This window comes from Oncorhynchus tshawytscha, linkage group LG12, assembly GCF_018296145.1.
Source record: "Oncorhynchus tshawytscha isolate Ot180627B linkage group LG12, Otsh_v2.0, whole genome shotgun sequence".
NCBI classification, from domain to species: Eukaryota; Metazoa; Chordata; class Actinopteri; order Salmoniformes; family Salmonidae; genus Oncorhynchus; species Oncorhynchus tshawytscha.
In genome coordinates this window covers 9,690,231-9,713,437 of record NC_056440.1, presented here as the reverse complement: position 1 = coordinate 9,713,437, position 23,207 = coordinate 9,690,231, and the positions used below count along the sequence as shown (strand labels likewise).

Here is a 23,207-nt window from a genome sequence, read left to right as displayed (position 1 = left end):
ACCAGGAAGTAGTGTGTGGCTGAAGGCCCCTATAGGCTGAAGACAGGGAATGGGAGGGCAGTTGAAGATTTGAACAGAGAAGAACAGGAACACTGTCAGGCTGCCTGTCAACCTGTCTTTCTGTCGGTCTGTCTACCCAGCAGACGGTCTGTTTGTCAGTCTGTTTGTTGGGTTGATTGTCTAGCCGTCTGTCTAGCCTTCTACGCCATCAAAGGGAACATAAAACTTGACATAGGAATAGGATCTGACTAAAAATACTTGAATAAGTTATAGACCCATTGCCCTTTATGGTTGTGAGGTCAGGGGTCAGCTCACCATGCAATAATTCACAAAATGGAAGAGATGCCCACACATTTCACCACAAAGTCCTCACTTACAGAGAGAGGATCCTAGAGAAGAGTCCCTTCAGCCAGCTATTTCTGGGACTGTTCACACACAGAAACACAAACAGACCCCACAGACACTGGAAAGAATCAACCACCAATTGGAGCAAACTAGAATGCTATTTGGCCTTACACAGAGAGTACACAGTGACAGAATACCTGACCCCTGTGACTGGCCCTAAACAGAGAGTACACAGTGACAGAATACCTGACCACTGTGACTGGCCCTAAACAGAGAGTACACAGTGACAGAATACCTGACCCCTGTGACTGGCCCTAAACAGAGAGTACACAGTGACAGAATACCTGACCCCTGTGACTGGCCCTAAACAGAGAGTACACAGTGACAGAATACCTGACCCCTGTGACTGGCCCTAAACAGAGAGTACACAGTGACAGAATACCTGACCCCTGTGACTGGCCCTAAACAGAGAGTACACAGTGACAGAATACCTGACCCCTGTGACTGGCCCTAAACAGAGAGTACACAGTGACAGAATACCTGACCCCTGTGACTGGCCCTAAACAGAGAGTACACAGTGACAGAATACCTGACCACTGTGACTGGCCCTAAACAGAGAGTACACAGTGACAGAATACCTGACCCCTGTGACTGGCCCTAAACAGAGAGTACACAGTGACAGAATACCTGACCCCTGTGACTGGCCCTAAACAGAGAGTACACAGTGACAGAATACCTGACCCCTGTGACTGGCCCTAAACAGAGAGTACACAGTGACAGAATACCTGACCACTGTGACTGACCCAAACTTAACAAAATCCTTGACTATGTACAGACTCAGTTATCCTAGACTTGCTATTGAGAAAGGCCGCCGTAGGCAGACCTTTCTCTCAAGAGAAAACAGGCTATGTGCTCACTGCCCACAAAATGAGGTGGAAACTGAGAGATGCACTTCCTAACCTCCTGCCAAATGTATGACCATATTAGAGACACATATTTCCCACAGATCACACAGATCCACAAAGAATTTGAAAACAAATTAAATATGAATAAACTCCCATATCTGTTAGGCAAAATACCGCAGTGTGCCAACACAGCAGAAAGATTTGTGGCCTGTTGCCATTACAAAAGGGCAACCAGTAAATACCACCAATATTTATCTGTCTAGACAAAAGGAGACAAAACCAGACCGCTCTGTCCAGTACAAAACACCAAACACACCAGTTAAACCAGACCGCTCTGTCCAGTACAAAACACCAAACACACCAGTTAAACCAGACCGCTCTGTCCAGTACAAAACACCAAACACACCAGTTAAACCAGACCGCTCTGTCCAGTACAAAACACCAAACACACCAGTTAAACCAACCACAGTGTACAAGCTTTGACATGTTAATTTCATGTTTCCATGTTTCAATTCACCCGTCAATAAACCCATTCACCTCTCTCTTATTTTAATACCTACCAGTTATTGCTACCTGCTAGAAATACACAACTTTTTGTTGTGAGAGGCACGTCTGTCTGTCGGGATTTCTGTCGGGATGTCTGTCGGGATGTTTGTCGGGTCGGTCTGTCGGGCTTTGTCTGTCTGTCTAGCTAGCCATTTGTGTCTGTTTGTCCGTCTGTCCAGCCTTCTGTTGGGCTGTCTGTCTGTCCAGCTGTCTTTCTGTCCAGCCATCTGCCTGTCTGTCTATCCATCTGTCTGTCAGGCTGTCTGTCGGGCTGCCTGTCAGCCTGTCTTTCTGTCATCTGTCTGCCAGCCAGTCTGTCTGTCTATCCAGCCATCTGTCTGTCTGTTTGTTGGGTTGATTGTCTAGCCAACTGTCTAGCCGTTGGTCTGTCAGGCTCTCTAGCTGTCTGTCTGTCTAGCTGTCTGCCTGTCTGTCTAGCTGCCTGTCTGTCTAGCTGTCTGCCTGTCTGTCTAGCTGTCTGCCTTGCTGTCTAGCTGTCTGCCTGTCTGTCTAGCTGTCTAGCTGTCTGCCTGTCTGTCTAGCTGTCTGCCTGTCTGTCTAGCTGTCTGCCTGTCTGTCTAGCTGTCTGCCTGTCTGTCTAGCTGCCTGTCTGTCTAGCTGTCTGCCTGTCTGTCTAGCTGTCTGTCTGTCATTCTAGCTGTCTGCCTGTCTGTCTAGCTGTCTGCCTAGCTGTCTGCCTGTCTGTCTAGCTGTCTGCCTGTCTGTCTAGCTGTCTGCCTGTCTGTCTAGCTGTCTGTCTAGCTGTCTGTCTAGCTGTCTGTCTAGCTGTCTGTCTGTCTAGCTGTCTGTCTGTCTGTCTGTGTCTGTCTAGCTGTCTGTTTGTATGTTTAGCCTCCCGGCTGTCTGTCCTGTCATCTACTTGTCTGTCTAGCCTCCTTCCTTTCTGTCGGACTGTCTGCCTGTCTGTCTGTCCTGTCATCTACTTGTCTGTCTACCCTCCTTCCTTTCTGTCGGACTGTCTGCCTGTCTGTCTGTCCTGTCATCTACTTGTCTGTCTACCCTCCTTCCTTTCTGTCGGACTGTCTGCCTGTCTGTCTAGCACTTTTCCTGTCTGTCTAGTTGTCTGCCTGTCTGTCTAGCTGTCTGTTTTGTCTGTCTAGCCATCTCTGTCGGGCTGTCTGTCTGTCAGGCTGTTTGTTGGGCTGTCTGTCAGGCTGTCTGTCTGTTGGGCTGACTGTCTGTCGGGCTGTCTGTCAGGCTGTCTGCCTGTCAGGCTGTCTGCCTGTCTGTCTGTCGGGCTGTCTGTCTGTCGGGCTGTCTGTCTGTTGGGCTGTCGGGCTGTCTGTCTGTTGGGCTGTCTGTCTGTTGGGCTGTCTGCCTGTCTGTCTGTTGGGCTGTCTGCCTGTCTGTCTGTTGGGCTGTCTGTCTGTTGGGCTGTCTGTCTGTCGGGCTGTCTGTCTGTCGGGCTGTCTGTCTGTTGGGCTGTCGGGCTGTCTGTCTGTTGGGCTGTCTGTCAATAGTACTTTACAGGAGCTGCTCATGAGGACTGTTAATGCAACCGGATCATGCACTTTCAGATGCAACACCACCATTCACAGTAACACCCTCACCTCTCCCTCACCCTCCCTCCCTCTCTCTCTCTCTCTCTCTCTCTCTCTCTCTCTCTCTCTTTCTCTCACCCCATTCTCTCTCCTCTCCCTCCCTCTCTCTCTCTCTCACACCATTCTCTCTCTCACCCCATTCTCTCTCTCTCACCTCCATCCTCTCTCTTTCTCTCACCCCATTCTCTCTCTCTCCTCTCCCTCCCTCTCTCTCTCTCACCCCATTCTCTCTCTCTCTCTCTCACCTCCATCCTCTCTCTTTCTCTCACCCCATTCTCTCTCTCTCTCTCTCTCTCTCTCTCACCTCCATCCTCTCTCTTTCTTTCTCTCACCCCATTCTCTCTCCTCTCCCTCCCTCTCTCTCTCTCACCCCATTCTCTCTCTCTCTCTCTCACCTCCATCCTCTCTCTTTCTCTCACCCCATTCTCTCTCTCTCTCTCACCTCCATCCTCTCTCTTTCTCTCACCCCATTCTCTCTCTCTCTCACCTCCATCCTCTCTCTTTCTCTCACCCCATTCTCTCTCTCCTCTCCCTCCCTCTCTCTCACCCCATTCTCTCTCTCACCTCCATCCTCTCTCTTTCTCTCACCCCATTCTCTCTCTCTCTCCTCTCCCTCCTTCTCTCTCTCACCCCATTCTCTCTCTCTCTCTCTCTCACCTCCATCCTCTCTCTCTCTCTCACCCCATTCTCTCTCTCTCTCTCTCTCTCACCTCCATCCTCTCTCTTTCTCTCACCCCATTCTCTCTCTCTCTCTCACCTCCATCCTCTCTCTTTCTCTCACCCCATTCTCTCTCTCTCTCTCTCACCTCCATCCTCTCTCTTTCTCTCACCCCATTCTCTCTCTCCTCTCCCTCCCTCCCTCTCTCTCACCCCATTCTCTCTCTCTCTCTCACCTCCATCCTCTCTCTTTCTCTCACCCCATTCTCTCTCTCTCCTCTCCCTCCCTCTCTCTTTCTCTCACCCCATTCTCTCTCTCTCCTCTCCCTCCCTCTCTCTCTCTCACCCCATTCTCTCTCTCTCTCCTCTCCCTCCCTCTCTCTCTCTCACCCCATTCTCTCTCTCTCTCTCACCTCCATCCTCTCTCTTTCTCTCACCCCATTCTCTCTCTCTCTCTCCTCTCCCTCCCTCTCTTTCTCTCACCCCATTCTCTCTCTCTCTCTCTCTCTCTCTCACCTCCATCCTCTCTCTTTCTCTCACCCCATTCTCTCTCTCCTCTCCCTCCCTCTCTCTCACCCCATTCTCTCTCTCTCTCTCTCTCACCTCCATCCTCTCTCTTTCTCTCACCCCATACTCTCTCTCCTCTCCCTCTCTTTCTCTCACCCCATTCTCTCTCTCTCTCTCCTCTCCCTCCCTCTCTCACCCCATTTTCTCTCTCTCTCACCTCCATCCTCTCTCTTTCTCTCACCCCATTCTCTCTCTCCTCTTCCTCTCTCTTTCTCTCACCCCATTCTCTCTCTCCTCTCCCTCCCTCTCTCTCACCCCATTCTCTCTCTCCTCTCCCTCCCTTTCTCTCACCCCATTCTCTCTCTCCTCTCCCTCCCTCTCTTTCTCTCACCCCATTCTCTCTCTCTCTTTCTCCCTGATGAGGATCAGTCATCACTTTTTCCTCTCCACTGTTCTTCCCTACTGCGTTACAGCTACAGTCTGTCTGAATGATTCTAACTCTAATGTAATTAATAGAGATTTAATGGCCCGTCCCAGGGAAACATCGCCATGGTCACTATCACATTCACTCAAATCACTTTTTAATTGGCCAAAAATGAGATGTGAATAAATATATTTGGTAATGGAGTGAGACTGAATACACTACGACGGTGTAGCTAATGCCAACGCCTTAGATCAATGGGGCATAGTCTGGTGCCTTGAGTTTTGACCAGGAAAAACTCTGGGCTAGAGTTTTGGGTTATAACGAAAGGCCTGGAGTTTTTCCTGGTTAGTGTTACGTGGTAAGGAACAACTCAGGGCACTAGATATGATGTATCCATCTACACATGGTCTCTCCCTCTCTCTTTATCTTTCTCATTCTCTCTCTCTCTTTCTCTCTCTGGCACCTGGCTCCGCTTTTCTGCAGGCACACACACCCCCTTCTCCTCTCCTCATCCTTTCCTCCTCTCCCAAATCTAGGACAGCCACAGTTTGAGAAGGTAAAAACTATGAAAGACAAATGAAAGGCTTCTCATTGGCAAAGCGATCAGAGGGAATTAATCTTAATCTGATCTATCTAGTTGTAGGATACATAGCCACACTGATCTGGATTAATCTTAATCTGATCTATCTAGTTGTAGGATACATAGCCACACTGATCTGGATTAATCTTAATCTGATCTATCTAGTTGTAGGATACATAGCCACACTGATCTGGATTAATCTTAATCTGATCTATCTAGTTGTAGGATACATAGCCACACTGATCTGGATTAATCTTAATCTGATCTATCTAGTTGTAGGATACATAGCCACACTGATCTGGATTAATCTTAATCTGATCTATCTAGTTGTAGGATACATAGCCACACTGATCTGGATTAATCTTAATCTGATCTATCTAGTTGTAGGATACATAGCCACACTGATCTGGATTAATCTTAATCTGATCTATCTAGTTGTAGGATACATAGCCACACTGATCTGGATTAATCTTAATCTGATCTATCTAGTTGTAGGATACATAGCCACACTGATCTGGATTAATCTTAATCTGATCTATCTAGTTGTAGGATACATAGCCACACTGATCTGGATTAATCTTAATCTGATCTATCTAGTTGTAGGATACATAGCCACACTGATCTGGATTAATCTTAATCTGATCTATCTAGTTGTAGAATGTATAGCCACACTGATCTGGAGACTAACCTCTTCAATTGTTATGAGTCATGGATAGTATCATATTTCATACTAAATACTGTATGTCAGCCATTTTATCATGACTTTGTCAGATCTTCAGAGTTTCTATAGTACAGTATAGTACAGAACTGCATGCAGTGTGAAGTCACTCAGGACATGTTATAGAGAGGCAGAACACAACATTCAGTAACTCCTCCACCTCTATCTGATTCCAACACAGCTAGGGGACTGGTGATGGGCCTTCTTCTTGGGACAACCAATCAGGTTTCCACTGGTGTACAAATTCTTCCTGGTGAAGTGAACACATTGAATATGATATGTTTATATCTAATCTCTCTGTTTCTCTCTCACTCTGTCTCTCTCTTCCACCCTCTTTCCCCCTCTCTCTCTCTCTTCCACCCTCTTTCTCCCTCTCTCTCTCTTTCTCTCTCTCTCTCTCTCTCTCACTCACTCTGTCTCTCTCTTCCACCCTCTTTCTCCCCTCTCTCTCTCTCTTTCTCTCTCTCTCTCTCTCTCTCTCTCTCTCTCTCTCTCTCTTCCACCCTCTTTCCCCCCCTCTCTCTCTCTCTCTCTCTCTCTCTCTCACTCTGTCTCTCTCTTCCACCCTCTTTCTCTCTCTCTCTCTCTCACTCTGTCTCTCTCTTCCACCCTCTTTCCCCCTCTCTTTCTCCCTTCTCTCTCTTTCTCCCTCTCTCTCGCTCCCCCTCTCTCTTCCTCTCTCTCTCTTTCTCCTCTCTCTTTTTCCCTCTCCCTGTCACTCCCCCTCTCTCCTCTCTCTTTCTCCCCCTCTCCTCTCTCTCTCTCTCTCTCTCTCTTTCTCTTTCTCTCTCTCTTTCTCTCTCTTACTCTCCCTCTCTGTCTCTCTCTTTCTCTCTCTTACTCTCCCCCTCTCTGTCTCTCTCTCTTTCTCTGTCTCTTTCTCTCAGATATTTCAGAGATGGAGTCCTACCATTCCTACTCTCCCCAGGAGGACAGGAGATCTCGCCACTCTGACCTCTCCTCCCATTCCTCTAATGAGAGAGACTACCCCAGGTAGGATGGAGGGAGGGAGGAATAGTAGTTCTATAATAGATAGAGATAATTGAACCTGTCCGTTGAGGAATAGATGGATATGAGAAGAGGGGAACACAGATACAGTGTACCTCAGTCAGAAATATTATGAAAGTTGTTACTGTACTGTGTAATAAATAATACACTGCATTCTTAGTGTGGATGACTGAGTGGAGGGAGTGGATGGATGGATAGATAGATGATGGATGACTGAGTGGATGGATGGATAGATAGATGATGGATAGATAGATGATGGATGACTGAGTGGATGGATAGATAGATGATGGATGAATGAGTGGATGGATGGATGGATAGATGATGGATAGATAGATGATGGATGACTGAGTGGATGGATGGATAGATAGATGATGGATGAATGAGTGGATGGATGGATGGAAATATGTGAGATTAGTTACAGGAGGTGAGCTACAATATAGGACATGTAGAGGTACTGTTCCAGTATTGTTCCAGTATACTGAAGGTCAGGTAGAGGTATTGTTCTAGTATTGTTCCAGTATAGGTCAGGTAAAGGTATTGTTCCAGTATACTGTAGGTCAGGTAAAGGTACTGTTCCAGTATTGTTGCAGTATAGGTCAGGTCAAGGTATTGTTCTAGTATTGTTCCAGTATAGGTCAGGTAAAGGCATTGTTCCAGTATTGTTCCAGTATACTGTAGGTCAGGTAAAGGTATTGTTCTAGTATTGTTCCAGTATAGGTCAGGTAGAGGTATTATTCCAGTATTGTTCCAGTATACTGTAGGTCAGGTAAAGGTATTGTTCCAGTATACTGTAGGTCAGGTAAAGGTATTGTTCCAGTATACTGTAGGTCAGGTAAAGGTACTGTTCCAGTATTGTTCCAGTATAGGACAGGTAAAGGTACTGGTCCAGTATTGTTCCAGTATACTGTAGGTCAGGTAGAGGTATTGTTCCAGTATTGTTCCAGTATAGGACAGGTAAAGGTATTGTTCCAGTATTGTTCCAGTATAGGACAGGTAAAGGTATAGGACAGGTAAAGGTACTGGTCCAGTATTGTTCCAGTATACTGTAGGTCAGGTAGAGGTATTGTTCCAGTATTGTTCCAGTATAGGACAGGTAAAGGTACTGGTCCAGTATTGTTCCAGTATAGGACAGGTAAAGGTATTGTTCCAGTATTGTTCTAGTATAGGACAGGTAAAGGTACTGGTCCAGTATAGTTCCAGTATACTGTAGGTCAGGTAGAGGTATTGTTCCAGTATAGGACAGGTAAAGGTACTGGTCCAGTATTGTTCCAGTATACTGTAGGTCAGGTAGAGGTATTGTTCCAGTATTGTTCCAGTATAGGACAGGTAAAGGTATTGTTCCAGTATTGTTCCAGTATAGGACAGGTAAAGGTATTGTTCCAGTATAGGACAGGTAAAGGTACTGGTCCAGTATTGTTCCAGTATACTGTAGGTCAGGTAGAGGTATTGTTCCAGTATTGTTCCAGTATAGGACAGGTAAAGGTACTGGTCCAGTATTGTTCCAGTATAGGACAGGTAAAGGTATTGTTCCAGTATTGTTCTAGTATAGGACAGGTAAAGGTACTGGTCCAGTATAGTTCCAGTATACTGTAGGTCAGGTAGAGGTATTGTTCCAGTATTGTTCCAGTATACTGTAGGTCAGGTAGAGGTATTGTTCCAGTATTGTTCCAGTATTGTTCCAGTATAGGACAGGTAAAGGTATTGTTCCAGTATAGGACAGGTAAAGGTACTGGTCCAGTATTGTTCCAGTATACTGTAGGTCAGGTAGAGGTATTGTTCCAGTATAGGACAGGTAAAGGTAATGGTCCAGTATTGTTCCAGTATAGGACAGGTAAAGGTATTGTTCCAGTATTGTTCTAGTATAGGACAGGTAAAGGTACTGGTCCAGTATAGTTCCAGTATACTGTAGGTCAGGTAGAGGTATTGTTCCAGTGTTGTTCCAGTATAGGACAGGTAAAGGTACTGGTCCAGTATTGTTCCAGTATACTGTAGGTCAGGTAGAGGTATTGTTCCAGTATTGTTCCAGTATAGGACAGGTAAAGGTACTGTTCCAGTATTGTTCCAGTATAGGACAGGTAAAGGTATTGTTCCAGTATACTGTTGGTCAGGGAGAGGTACTGTTCCAGTATTGTTCCAGTAAAGGACAGGTAAAGATACTGTTCCAGTATTGTTCCAGTATACTGTTGGTCAGGTAAAGGTACTGTTCCAGTATTGTGCCAGCATAGGACAGGTAAAGGTATTGTTCCAGTATACTGTTGGTCAGGTAGAGGTATTGTTCCAGTATAGGTCAGGTAAAGGTATTGTTCCAGTATACTGTTGGTCAGGTAGAGGTATTGTTCCAGTATTGTTCTAGTATAGGTCAGGTAGAGGTACTGTTCCAGTATTGTTCCAGTATTGTTCCTGTGTCCAACCTGTCCAGTGTGTCCTTCCCACCCAGACCTCTAACCAGCCTGGAAGACTCTCCAAGGGTAGCCAAGATGTCTGCCATGGCCTCACCTTTCAGGGTTCCCCCGCTACAGGACCCCCCCTCCCCGGGCCCTGCCACCCTTGAATCAGAGGGTCTGCCACGCCTCGACGAACCACCAGGTACCCACAATGCATATTTTACCCACATTGCAATGCATCAAGAACAAGTGGCCTCAAATCCTACCTAGGCCCTGTTTAAATGTAATCTTATAACATTAGTACCCAGATTTTTAGACTACTGCTTTTCAACCTGACATTGTCCTTCAGTGGATGAGTATGTCGCCAACGAGTCATTGATGAGAACTCACCCATCACTATTTGTTTCAATGTGTTAATGCATATGTGTTTGTTGTTTTCCAGCGTCAGCAAAGACCACTCCTAAGATTCTGCTACGCCCCAGCCCAGAGGAGGAAGAGCTCTACGGGTGAGTAAGATCACAGCCCAGAGTTATACTGCTTTATAAGAAACCCTGACCTGACTGTTTAGTAAAGGTTACATATGGAAGAGGAAGAGTCAGAGGAAGAGGGGCAGGAGAAAGAAAGGAGTGATAGTATTTCTCTAGTCTTTTAATTTGACTGAACCTTTATTTAACTAGGCAAGTCAGTTAACAGCTTTGTCGTCAATCTTCGTTTAAATAAATACAAATTCTTAAGACCGTCATGGTACCAATATTTGCTTCTAATACATCAGATGTAAACTCGGCAAAAAAAAGAAACGTCCCTTTTTCAGGACCCTGTCTTTCAAAGATAATTCGTAAAAATCCGAATATCTTCACAGGTCTTCATTGTAAAGGGTTTAAACACTGTTTCCCATGCTTGTTCAATGAACCATAAACAATTAATGAACATGCACCTGTGGAACGGTCGTTAAGACACTAACAGCTTACAGACGGTAGGCAATTAAGTTCACAGTTATGAAAACGTAGGACACTAAAGAGGCCTTTCTACTGATTCTGAAAAACACCAAAAGAAAGATGCCTGCGTGAACGTGCCTTAGGCATGCTGCAAGGAGGCATGAGGACTGCAGATGTGGCCAGGGTAATAAATTGCAATGTCCATACTGTGAGATGCCAAAGACAGTGCTACAGGGAGACAGGACGGACAGCTGACCATCCTCGCAGTGGCAGACCACGTGTAACAACACCTGCACAGGATCGGTACATCCGAACATCACACCTGCGGGACAGGTACAGGATGGCAACAACAACTGCCCGGGTTACACCAGGAACGCGCAATCCCTCCATCAGTGCTTAGACTGTTCGCAATAGGGCTGAAAGAGGCTGGACTGGGGGCTTGTAGGCCTGTTGTAAGGCAGGTCCTCTGAAAATAAAAGAGAGCCACACACTCTAGGAGCTCAGATGCAAAAATGTAATTACCAACGTTTCGACAGCCAAGCTGTCTTCATCAGGGTATAATCACAAACACTGCGGGATGACTCGTTTATATAGTGTCAAAAGACACAGGTGTCTGTAATCATGGCCAAGAGTGGCCTAATATCATTGGTTAATAATCAAATATTAAAATGTCATACAAAAAAACAGCATACAAACAACAAAGGGATAGCATACGATCATAGATGAATTTGACTACACAAGCTTACAAACAATTACAATGGCAAAGTCACAATAATCACAAGAATGGCTTCAGATCAAAGTCTACGTTGAGACCGAAGGGCGCAAGGGTCTTAAAATTAAAGATCCAGGCAGCCTCTCATTTTAACAATAAATTATCAAGGTCACCCCCTCTCCTAGGGAGGGTGACATGTTCGATGCCAATATAACGTAGAGACTAAATCGAGTGGCCTGCCTCCAAGAAGTGGGCCGCAACTGGATAAGTAAAGTTTTTACACCTAATGGTGCTACGATGCTCTGAGATACGTAAGGCAGGTCCTCACCAGACATCACTGGCAACAACGTCGCCTATGGGCACAAACCCACCGTCGCTGCGTTACACCGAGGCATTACACAGAGGCCTGTACTCTGGAGCGGGATCGATTTGGAGGTGGAGGGTCCGTCATGGTCTGGGGCGGTGTGTCACCGCATCATCGGACTGAGCTTGTTGTCATTGCAGGCAATCTCAACGCTGTGTGTTACAGGGAAGACATCCTCCTCCCTCATGTGGTACCCTTCCTGCAGGCTCATCCTGATATGACCCTCCAGCATGACAATGCCACCAGACATACTGCTCACGCTGTGTGTGATTTCCTGCAAGAGGAATGTCAGTGTTCTGCCATAGCCAGCGAAGAGCCAGGATCTCAATCCCATTAAACATGTCTGGGACCTGTTGGATTGGAGGGTGAGGGCTAGGGCCATTCCTCCCAGAAATGTCTGGGAACTTGCAGGTGCCTTGGTGGAAGAGTGGGGTAACATCTCACAGCAAGAACTGCCAAATCTGGTGCAGTCCATGAGGAGAAGATGCACTGCCGTACTTAATTGCAGCTGGTGGCCACATCAGATATTGACTGTTACTTTAGATTTTAACCCCCCCTTTTTCAGGGACACATTATTCCATTTATGTTAGTCACATGTCTGTGGAACTTGTTCAGTTTAAGTCTCAGTTGTTGAATCTTATGTTCATACAAATATTTACACGTGATAAGTTTGCTGAAAATAAACACAGTTGACAGTGAGAGGACGTTTCTTTTTATGCTGAGTTTATGTCCTTAAACCGATTATTTAAAAACCATGCACAGAAGAAGTTATAATGATAGTTCCATTGCTCATGGCAGCCTGCTGTACTCCAGTCGGCCTTCAACTTGAATTACTCAATGATTTTTATTTATTTATTATTTAATAACTAGGCAAGCCAGTTAAGAACAAATTATTATTTCCAATGACGGCCTACCAAAAGGCCTCCTGCGGGGACGGGGGCTGGGTTCAAATAAAAGATGTTGGACAAAACACACATCACAACAAGAGAGACAACACAATACTACATATAGAGAAACCTAAGACAGCAACACAGCATGGCAGCAACACATGACAACACAGCATGGCAGCAACACATGACAACACAGCATGGTAGCAACACCACATGACAACACAGCATGGCAGCAACACATGACAACACAGCATGGCAGCAACACATGACAACACAGCATGGCAGCAACACATGACAACACAGCATGGTAGCAACACCACATGACAACACAGCATGGTAGCAACACCACATGACAACACAGCATGGTAGCAACACCACATGACAACACAGCATGGCAGCAACACATGACAACACAGCATGGCAGCAACACCACATGACAACACAGCATGGTAGCAACACATGACAACGCAGCATGGTAGCAACACATGACAACACAGCATGGTAGCAACAACACATGACAACACAGCATGGCAGCAACACCACATGACAACACAGCATGGTAGCAACACCACATGACAACACAACATGGTAGCAACACATGACAACACAGCATGGTAGCAACACCACATGACAACACAACATGGCAGCAACACATGACAACACAGCATGGTAGCAACACATGACAACACAGCATGGCAGCAACACCACATGACAACACAGCATGGTAGCAACACATGACAACACAGCATGGTAGCAACACATGACAACACAGCATGGTAGCAACACATGACAACACAGCATGGTAGCAACACATGACAACACAGCATGGTAGCAACACATGACAACACAGCATGGCAGCAACACCACATGACAACACAGCATGGCAGCAACACCACATGACAACACAGCATGGCAGCAACACCACATGACAACACAGCATGGCAGCAACACATGACAACACAGCATGGCAGCAACACCACATGACAACACAGCATGGTAGCAACACATGACAACACAGCATGGCAGCAACACCACATGACAACACAACATGGTAGCAACACATGACAACACAGCATGGTAGCAACACATGACAACACAGCATGGTAGCAACACAGAACATGATAGAAACATTATTGTGCACAGACAACAGCACAAAGGGCAAGAAGGTAAAGACAACAATACATCACGTAAAGCAGCCACAACTGTCAGTAAGAGTGTCCATGATTGAGTCTTTGAATGAAGAGACAGAGATAAAAAACTGTCCAGTTTGAGTGTTTGTTGCAGTGTGTTTATGTGTGTATCTCACCTACTGAGTTGATCCTGCAGGAACCACTTGTAATCTTGCCATCCATTCAGGGCTAACACGGTGATGGTGAGTTTCCAGAAGGGGGACAGTGTGGGTCTGAGGCTGGCGGGGGGCAACGATGTGGGCATCTTCATCGCTGGCATCCAGGAGGGCAGTCCTGCCGAGGAGGAGGGCCTACGCACTGGAGACCAGATCATAAAGGTAATCACCTTTGACCTTTGGCACTGTGAACGACCTTGACCGTCTGAATTCAACACAAAACTTGTAAAAACCAAAAGCAAAGCAAACATATGTGAAAGTGAACACAAACTTTCTGAAAGATCTGTTGTGGAATCTAGTCAGTTAAACAACCCTTCGTTTCCCTGTGTGTGTGTGTGTGTGTGTGTGTGTGTGTGTGTGTGTGTGTGTGTGTGTGTGTGTGTGTGTGTGTGTGTGTGTGTGTGTGTGTGTGTGTGTGTGTGTGTGTGTGTGTGTGTGTGTGTGTGTGTGTGTGTGTGTGTGTGTGTGTGTGTGTGTGTGTGTGTGTGTGTGTGTGTGTGTGTGTGTGTGTGTGTGTGTGTGTGTGTGTGCGCGTGCAGGTGAATAAGGTAGAGTTCCGAGGCATCGTGAGAGAGGAGGCTGTTCTCTGTCTGCTGGAGATTCCTAAAGGAGAGGACGTCACCATACTGGCCCAGAGTAAACCTGATGGTGAGGCTTTACACACTTCAACATTCTGTTTCACAGTGTTCTAGAGTCTTACACAGCAGTGTTCTAGAATCTTACAGGGCATGTCAGTGTTCTAGAGTCTTGCACAGCAGTGTTCTAGAGTCTTACAGGGCATGTCAGTGTTCTAGAGCGTTCTAGAGTCTTACAGGGCATGTCAGTGTTCTAGAGTCTTACAGGGCATGTCAGTGTTCTAGAGTCTTACACAGCTGTGTTCTAGAGTCTTACAGGGCATGTCAGTGTTCTAGAGCATTCTAGAGTCTTACACACCAGAGTTCTAGGGGGTTCTACTGTCATACATAGCATGTCACTGTTCTACAGGGTTCTAGAGTTTTCATCATGTTTTGCTGTGTCCCATGGGCTTTCCTAGGGTTTTAGGTTCCAATATATATATCCAACCCCAGAGGGTTCTAGACATTTTGTTCTTGGTTGCCCTTCAGTATTCACTAGAGTTATCCACATAATGAGATTTCATTGCAGTAGAAAAATACTTGGATTTTTCCTACTTTATCTGGGAGATACGTTTGCGTTCACTAAATGTTTACTTTCATTAAATGATACAGTTTTTCAAATAAACAATGTGGAACAGCTTGACAGGAAGGGAGAAGGTAGCGCGAGTCTAGTTGAATCGGTGCTTTATGTAGGATATGAGAGGATTCAAGTGAACAGTGGAATAACCCCCTGAGCAGTGGTTCATTAGTGTCCTCTCCATGCTCCTCTCTACTCACTACACATACACACACACACCAAAACACACACAGAGAACAACACACACCAAAACACACACACACACGCAGACACACACAGAGAACAACACACACACACACACACACCAAAACACACACACACCAAAACACACACACGCAGACACATATAGAGAACACACACACACACACACACACACACACACACACACACAGAGAACAACACACACACACACCAAAACACACACACACACGCAGACACACACAGAGAACAACACACACACACACACACACCAAAACACACACACACCAAAACACACACACACCAAAACACACACACGCAGACACATATAGAGAACAACACACACACACACACACACACACACCCATACAGAGGGGCACACAAGTCACTGAATGAGAACATTGCCTCATAAACCCTTTGCCCTGAATTGTGACATGTAACTTGTAGACATGTAACTTGTCTGTATATGTGTGTTAGAGTTCATGTATGTAGTCAAGGAATCTAATGAATCTGTAGTAGCTGTGTCGGTGTGCTGTGTGTCTGTAGTAGCTGTGTCAGTGTGCTGTGTATCAGTAATAACTGTGTCAGTGTGCTGTGTATCAGTAATAACTGTGTCAGTGTGCTGTGTATCAGTAATAACTGTGTCAGTGTGCTGCGCGTCTCTCTCTCTCTCTCTCTCCTCATCCTTATCTCTCCACGGTGTGAGATAGTGCCTCTGGGGTACAGGTCTACCAGTGTAATCTGTAGAGCATGGGGACTGAATGGGTACATAGAACATGGGGACTGAATAGGGACATAGAGCATGGGGACTGAATGGGTACATAGAACATGGGGACTGAATAGGGACATAGAACATGGGGACTGAATAGGGACATAGAACATGGGGACTGAATAGGGACATAGAACATGGGGACTGAATAGGGACATAGAGCATGGGGACTGAATAGGGACATAGAACATGGGGACTGAATAGGGACATAGAGCATGGGGACTGAATAGGGACATAGAGCATGGGGACTGAATAGGGACATAGAGCATGGGGACTGAATAGGGACATAGAGCATGGGGACTGAATAGGGACATAGAACATGGGGACTGAATAGGGACATAGAGCATGGGGACTGAATGGGTACATAGAACATGGGGACTGAATAGGGACATAGAGCATGGGGACTGAATAGGGACATAGAGCATGGGGACTGAATAGGGACATAGAGCATGGGGACTGAATAGGGACATAGAACATGGGGACTGAATAGGGACATAGAGCATGGGGACTGAATAGGGACATAGAGCATGGGGACTGAATAGGGACATAGAACATGGGGACTGAATAGGGACATAGAGCATGGGGACTGAATAGGGACATAGAGCATGGGGACTGAATAGGGACATAGAGCATGGGGACTGAATAGGGACATAGAGCATGGGGACTGAATAGGGACATAGAGCATGGGGACTGAATAGGGACATAGGACATGGGGACTGAATAGGGACATAGAGCATGGGGACTGAATAGGGACATGGGGAGTAAAGAGCCACTTGTTCCTGTTGACGTTCATTATCCCTGGTCGTTGAAAGCTACAGATTGTATCAGTGGTGGCTGGTGGTACTTTAGATCGGAGGACGGGCTCATAGTTATGGTTAGAATGGAATAAATAGAGTAGTATATCAAGCATTCCATGGACACCATTCCAGACAATATTACAAGCCCTTCTCCCCTCAGCAGCCTCCTCTGCCACTGGTCTAGAGTCAGTAGTATGAGCAGGGAGGGAATCAGGGAGTGAAGCCTGATCTCTTTCTCTTTTCTCCGCCCTCCCTCCCTTATCCCTTATCCCCTCTCTCCCTCCCCCTCTCTCCCTCCCCCTCTCTCCCTTATCCCTTATCCCCTCTCTCCCTCCCCCTCTCTCCCTTATCCCTTATCCCCTCTCTCCCTCCCCCTCTCTCCCTTATCCCCTCTCCCTCCCCCCTCTCTCTTTCTCCCCACTCTCTCTCTCTCTTTCTCTTTTCTCCGCCCTCTCTCCCTTATCCCTCTCCCTCCCCCTCTCTCTTTCTCCCCACTCTCTCTCTCTCTTTCTCTTTTCTCCGCCCTCCCTCCCTTATCCCTCTCTCCCTCCCCCTCTCTCCCTCCCCCTCTCTCCCTTATCCCTTATCCCCTCTCTCCCTCCCCCTCTCTCCCTTATCCCTTATCCCTCTCTCCCTCCCCCTCTCTCCCTTATCCCCTCTCCCTCCCCCTCTCTCTTTCTCCCCACTCTCTCTTTCTCTTTTCCTCACCCCCTCTCCCTTATCCTCTCTCTTTCTCCCCACACTCTCTTTCTCTTTTCCTCGCCCTCTCTCCCTTATCCCCTCTCTCCCCCTCTATTTTTCTCCCTCCCTCTCTCTCTCCTCCCCTCCCCTTCTCCAGTCTACAATGAAATCCTGGTGTCGGGTCGTGGGGACTCCTTCTTTATCAGGACTCATTTTGAGTATGAGCGGGAGGCCCCCCAGAGCCTGGCTTTCTCCAGAGGGGAGATCTTTAAGGTGGTGGACACCCTCTACGACGGCAAGCTGGGCAACTGGCTGGCCATCCGCACCGGCAAGGACAAACAGCTGCTAGAGAAGGGCATCATCCCCAACAAGAGCAGGTAATCATCCCGAAGGCATCATCCATAATGAACAGGTAATCATCCCTAAGGCATCATCCCCAACAAGAGCAGGTAATCATCCCGAAGGCATCATCCATAATGAACAGGTAATCATCCCGAAGGCATCATCCATAATGAACAGGTAATCATCCCTAAGGCATCATCCATAATGAACAGGTAATCATCCCTAAGGCATCATTCATAATAAACAGGTAATCATCCCTAAGGCATCATCCATAATGAACAGGTAATCACCCCTAATTAGAGCAGGTGAGATGGACTAGGAGGAAACTAAATGAGAGTTTCTGAAGACAGGATTTGGCCCTGCTATAGTAACTTTTCGAGGACAGATACGATTCCCTGGCCATCAGTTGACTGTTAGGGGAGTGTTCAGTCACATCAGTACCATCTCTCTCTGTCACGTTGGTATGAAGAGATTCGGGAGACAGATGCAGGAATCGTTTTTTTTAACTGTACCTCAATTACGGCGTAAAGGCACGGGGAAGAAGACCAAACAAACACGTAACAAAACATAGGGTAGTAACCCCAAACAAAAGAGCGAGGAGTACCTCAAATAAATAACACAAGCGCACAATGATTATCATACGGGACGAGACCCGTAATCATCTGCACAATCCACAAGGGTACGAAAGCCCAAAACACACAGCACAGGTACTCACAGTACCAACGGACCTTGTAACAATAATCAACAGCATCACAGGTGAACAGAAGGGCACAGATATACACATACAATCAGTGGGAATAGGGGACAGGTGTCCGTGATGACAGTTCCAGAGGGCTCTGTGACACTCTTCTCTCTGTCTTACAGACTCCTCGATCACACACTGTCTGTCAACTTTGATCCCTACACACACACACACACACACACACACACAAACACACACACACAAACTGAAACATCTATTTTGTATTGTAAACACACCTGTCTTGGTTCATCTGTCTTCATCTCCCACACCAACTTACTCTCTTATAACTCTAGCATACTTCCCTCTTACCATCCTGTCTCCTCATCCCCCCTCTTCTCTCCTTCTCTCCCTCTCACCATCCTGTCTCCTCATCCCCTCCTTCTCTCCCTCTCACCATCCTGTCTCCTCATCCCCTCCTTCTCTCCCTCTCACCATCCTGTCTCCTCATCCCCTCCTTCTCTCCTTCTCTCCCTCTCATCATCCTGTCTCCTCATCCCGCCTCTTCCCTCCTTCTCTCCCTCTCACCATCCTGCCTCCTCATCCCCTCCTCTCCCTCTCATCATCTTGTCTCCTCATTCCCCTCTTCCCTCCTTCTCTCCCTCTCATCATCCTGTCTCCTCATCCCCCTCTTCTCTCCCTCTCACCATCCTGTCTCCTCATCCCCTCCTTCTCTCCCTCTCACCATCCTGTCTCCTCATCCCCCCTCTTCCCTCCTTCTCATCATCCTGTCTCCTCATCCCCCTTCTCTCCCTCTCATCATCCCCCCTCTTCCCTCCTTCTCTCCCTCTCATCATCCTGTCTCTTCACCCCCCTTCTCTCCCTCTCCTCCTGTCTCTCTTCCCCCTCTCATCATCCTGTCTCCTCTCCTCCCTCTCCCTCTCATCATCCTGTCTCTTCACCCCCTTTTCCCTCCTTCTCCCCCTCTCATCATCCTGTCTCCTCATCTCTCCTCCTTCTCTCCCCCTCACCATCCTGTCTCCTCATCCCCTCCTTCTCTCCCTCTCACCATCCTGTCTCCTCATCCCCTTCTTCTATCCTCCCCTCTCACCATCCTGTCTCCTCATCCCCTTCTTCTCTCCTCCCCCTCTCATCATCCTGTCTCCTCATCCCCCTCTTCCCTCACAATTTCTTTCTCTTGACCACTCCTCACCTCTCATCACTTTCTGTTCTGTTCTGCCCCGTCTCACCGAATGTCTCAAACTCTCTCCCTGTCTCTTTCATGCCCTCTCTCTCTCAGTTCAATTCAAGGGGCTTTATTGTCATGGGTAACAGATGTTAACGTCTCTCCCTGTCTCTTTCATGCCTTCTCTCTCTCAGTTCAATTCAAGGGGCTTTATTGTCATGGGTAACAGATGTTAACGTTGCCAAAGCAAGTAAAATGGATAATAAACAAAAGTGAAATAAACAATAAAAATAATAAAGACATTTCAAATGTCATATTATGTCTATATACAGTGTTGTAATGATGTGCAAATGGTTAAAGTACAAAAGAGAAAATAAAAAAGATAAATATGGTGTTTGTTCTTCACTGGTTGACCTTTTCTTGTGGCAACAGGTCACAAATCTTGCTGCTGTGATGCACACTGTGGTATTTCACCCAGTAGATATGGGAGTTTAACAAAATTGGATTTGTTATCAAGTTCTTTGTGGGTCTGTGTAATCTGAGGGAAATATGTGTCTCTAATATGGTCATACTCTGTCGGTCTCTCTCTCTCTCCCCCTCCCTCCCTCCCTCCCTCCCTCCCTCCCAGGGCTGACCAGATGGCGAGCGTTCAGAACTCCCATAAGGCCGCTGGGACGGACCGGGCTGACTTCTGGCGTCTGAGGGGTCAAAGGGCAGCCAAGAGAAAGGAGCTGAGGAAGAGCAGAGAGGACGTCAGCGCTACGCCCGTCGCCACACGCTTCCCCGCGTACGAGAGAGTCGTGCTCCGAGAGGGTGGGTCTGACATTCTAGGGAAACTACACAAGAAATAAGTTGAGTTGAGAAGGGAGAAGGTAGAGGATAGGAGAGGGGGGAGGAGAGGAGATGAGAGGAGAAGAGAGGGGGAGGTGGGAGAGAGGAGAGGGAGAAGGGAGGGAGGAGAGGGGGAGATGAGAGGGTGGGAGAAGACACAGGGAGGAGAGGAGAGAAGTGAGGGAGAAGAGCGAGAGAGGAGTAGGGAAAGTTGAGGGTAAGTATATCATTAAGGAGAGGAGGGGGGGGAAGTTGAGAAGTATATGATTAAGGAGAGGAGTAGGGGAAGTTGAGGAGAAGTATATCATTAAGGAGAGGAGAGGGGGAAGTTGAGAAGTATATCATTAAGGAGAGGAGAGGGGGAAGTTGAGGAGAAGTATATCATTGAGGGGGAAGTTGAGGAGAGGTATATCATTGAGGGGAAGTATATCATTGAGGAGAGGAGAGGGGAAAGTTGAGGAGAAGTATATCATTAAGGAGAGGAGAGGGGGAAGTTGAGGAGAAGTATATCATTAAGGAGAGGAGAGGGGGAAGTTGAGGAGAAGTATATCATTAAGGAGAGGAGAGGGGGAAGTTGAGGAGAAGTATATCATTAAGGAGAGGAGAGGGGGAAGTTGAGGAGAAGTATATCATTGAGGAGAGGAGAGGGGGAAGTTGAGGAGAAGTATATCATTAAGGAGAGGAGAGGGGGAAGTTGAGGAGAAGTATATCATTAAGGAGAGGAGAGGGGGAAGTTGAGGAGAAGTATATCATTGAGGAGAGGAGAGGGGGAAGTTGAGGAGAAGTATATCATTAAGGAGAGGAGAGGGGGAAGTTGAGGAGAAGTATATCATTGAGGAGAGCAGGGGTGATAGAAAGGCAGGCCTGCATTGGGAAACAGACAGGAAACAACACACACACAGGAAGGGGGGAGTGGGGGTGGGAGGGAACAGTGAGAGAAAGATGGTTGTCACTCTAAACACAGGAAATAAACACCACAGGGGAGAACGAGTAGGTTGGAGGGTGAGGGGGTGGGGGAGAGGGGAGAATTGGGGGAGGTGAGAGGAAAATGGTCCTCAGAGAGGGCATGTCAATGGGTCAGACAGGAGCTACGCCGTTCTGGAGAGGATACAGGAAGGGGAGGGGGGGGGAGGAGGAGGGGAGAATTGGGGGAGGTGAGAGGAAAATGGTCCTCAGAGAGGGCATGTCAATGGGTCAGACAGGAGCTACGCCGTTCTGGAGAGGATACAGGAAGGGGGGAGGAGGAGGGGAGAATTGGGGGAGGTGAGAGGAAAATGGTCCTCAGAGAGGGCATGTCAATGGGTCAGACAGGAGCTACGCCGTTCTGGAGAGGATACAGGAAGGGGAAAAGGAAGATGGCGAGAGAAAGTTGACAGGAGGAGATTGAAAGGAGAGAGAAAGGGAACGCCAAAGAGGAGAAAGACAAGGTTACAGAAGAATGGAAAGTGACATTAGAAGGAGATAACTGGACAGAAGGGTAGAACAGGAGGAAGAGGAGGAGGAGTGTATCTATGAAACGAAGGCCAGGGATGTATTAAAGCAGTTGCTCTTTCTCTGCTGTTGTTTCAGTCAAGCAGACAAAACAGAAACAATGGTGTTCTATGGCTGACAGGACTGAGACAGGACTGAGACAGGACTGAGACAGGACTGAGACAGGACTGAGACAGGACTGAGACAGGACTGAGACAGGACTGAGACAGGACTGAGACAGGACTGAGACAGGACTGAGACAGAGACTGAGACTGGACTGAGACTGGACTGAGACTGGCCAGGACTGAGACTGAGACTGGACTGAGACTGGACTGAGACAGGACTTTAATGGGCCTGGTCTATTGTTTCACCTATCAGACACTGTTGGCCCCTATAGCCACACACTTTTATACCCCTAACGTTGTGCATGATAGACCCACTAATAGTCATGTTGTTTTGAGGTTGTACAGTGGTTGCTCCAATAAAAGTTTGTGATTATGCTGTGGGACTTAGAGGTAATTTGTGGTTTAATACGGTACCCTGCGTCACCACTTCATTGCTCCAGACCACCACAAGGGGGAGTTAGAGCACTGTTTATGCTTTTGGGTATTACTGTGTCTCTAACTGACATTGAATGGGCCACATAAACCTCAATAGAAACTGATAATTGTGCACGACTTCAGTATTACTTACTAAAACTGTTGTTACATGAAGGTTTTTATTATTTTATTTTGTTAGGATTATTTTGGTCTTACTGGAGGCCACTCCTGACCCGTCACGTTGTACAGCGCCTGAGTGGCGCAACGGTCTAAGACACTTCATAGCAGTGCAGGCTGTGTTTCTACAGATGCTGGTTCAATACCTGTGCTGGCCTCGACTGGGAGACCCATGAGATGACTGTAGATCTTTGGTTTCTCTCCCTATAAAAACATAAATAAATCATTATAAATAACAAACTGGCTTTATTTACAAATTAGTAACAATGTCTCGCCCCATGTTCAAGAATGGTATTTTTCTCTCTCATTATATATTATTTGAAAACAAAATCATCTCCAAAATATTGTTATTTTTTAACAAAGCGATTATTATTATTATTATTAATTTAGAATGATATAAAAGCCCGTTGGATATTCTCACAGATCTATTATTAACCCTGTCATTAGCAGGACAATATATATTGG

The 23,207-nt window shown here is 46.9% G+C and overlaps 1 protein-coding gene across 7 annotated transcripts in view; it reads left to right on the top strand.

Moving 5' to 3' along the window:
- The window catches only part of LOC112236937 (tight junction protein ZO-2-like), a 261,599-nt gene that overhangs the window by 218,953 nt on the left and 19,439 nt on the right, over nucleotides 1-23,207 (top strand). For all 7 annotated transcript variants that reach the window (XR_006084782.1, XR_006084785.1, XR_006084783.1 and 4 more), the window contains 7 exons: nucleotides 7,132-7,237; nucleotides 9,690-9,838; nucleotides 10,079-10,142; nucleotides 13,894-14,044; nucleotides 14,422-14,530; nucleotides 17,676-17,895; nucleotides 20,354-20,538. Coding sequence is in view for 1 of the 7 variants with exons in the window: in XM_042331303.1 (XP_042187237.1) it covers nucleotides 7,132-7,237; nucleotides 9,690-9,838; nucleotides 10,079-10,142; nucleotides 13,894-14,044; nucleotides 14,422-14,530; nucleotides 17,676-17,895; nucleotides 20,354-20,538 (984 nt within the window). In the remaining 6 variants the exon portion in view is untranslated. The remainder of the gene's footprint in view (nucleotides 1-7,131; nucleotides 7,238-9,689; nucleotides 9,839-10,078; nucleotides 10,143-13,893; nucleotides 14,045-14,421; nucleotides 14,531-17,675; nucleotides 17,896-20,353; nucleotides 20,539-23,207) is intronic.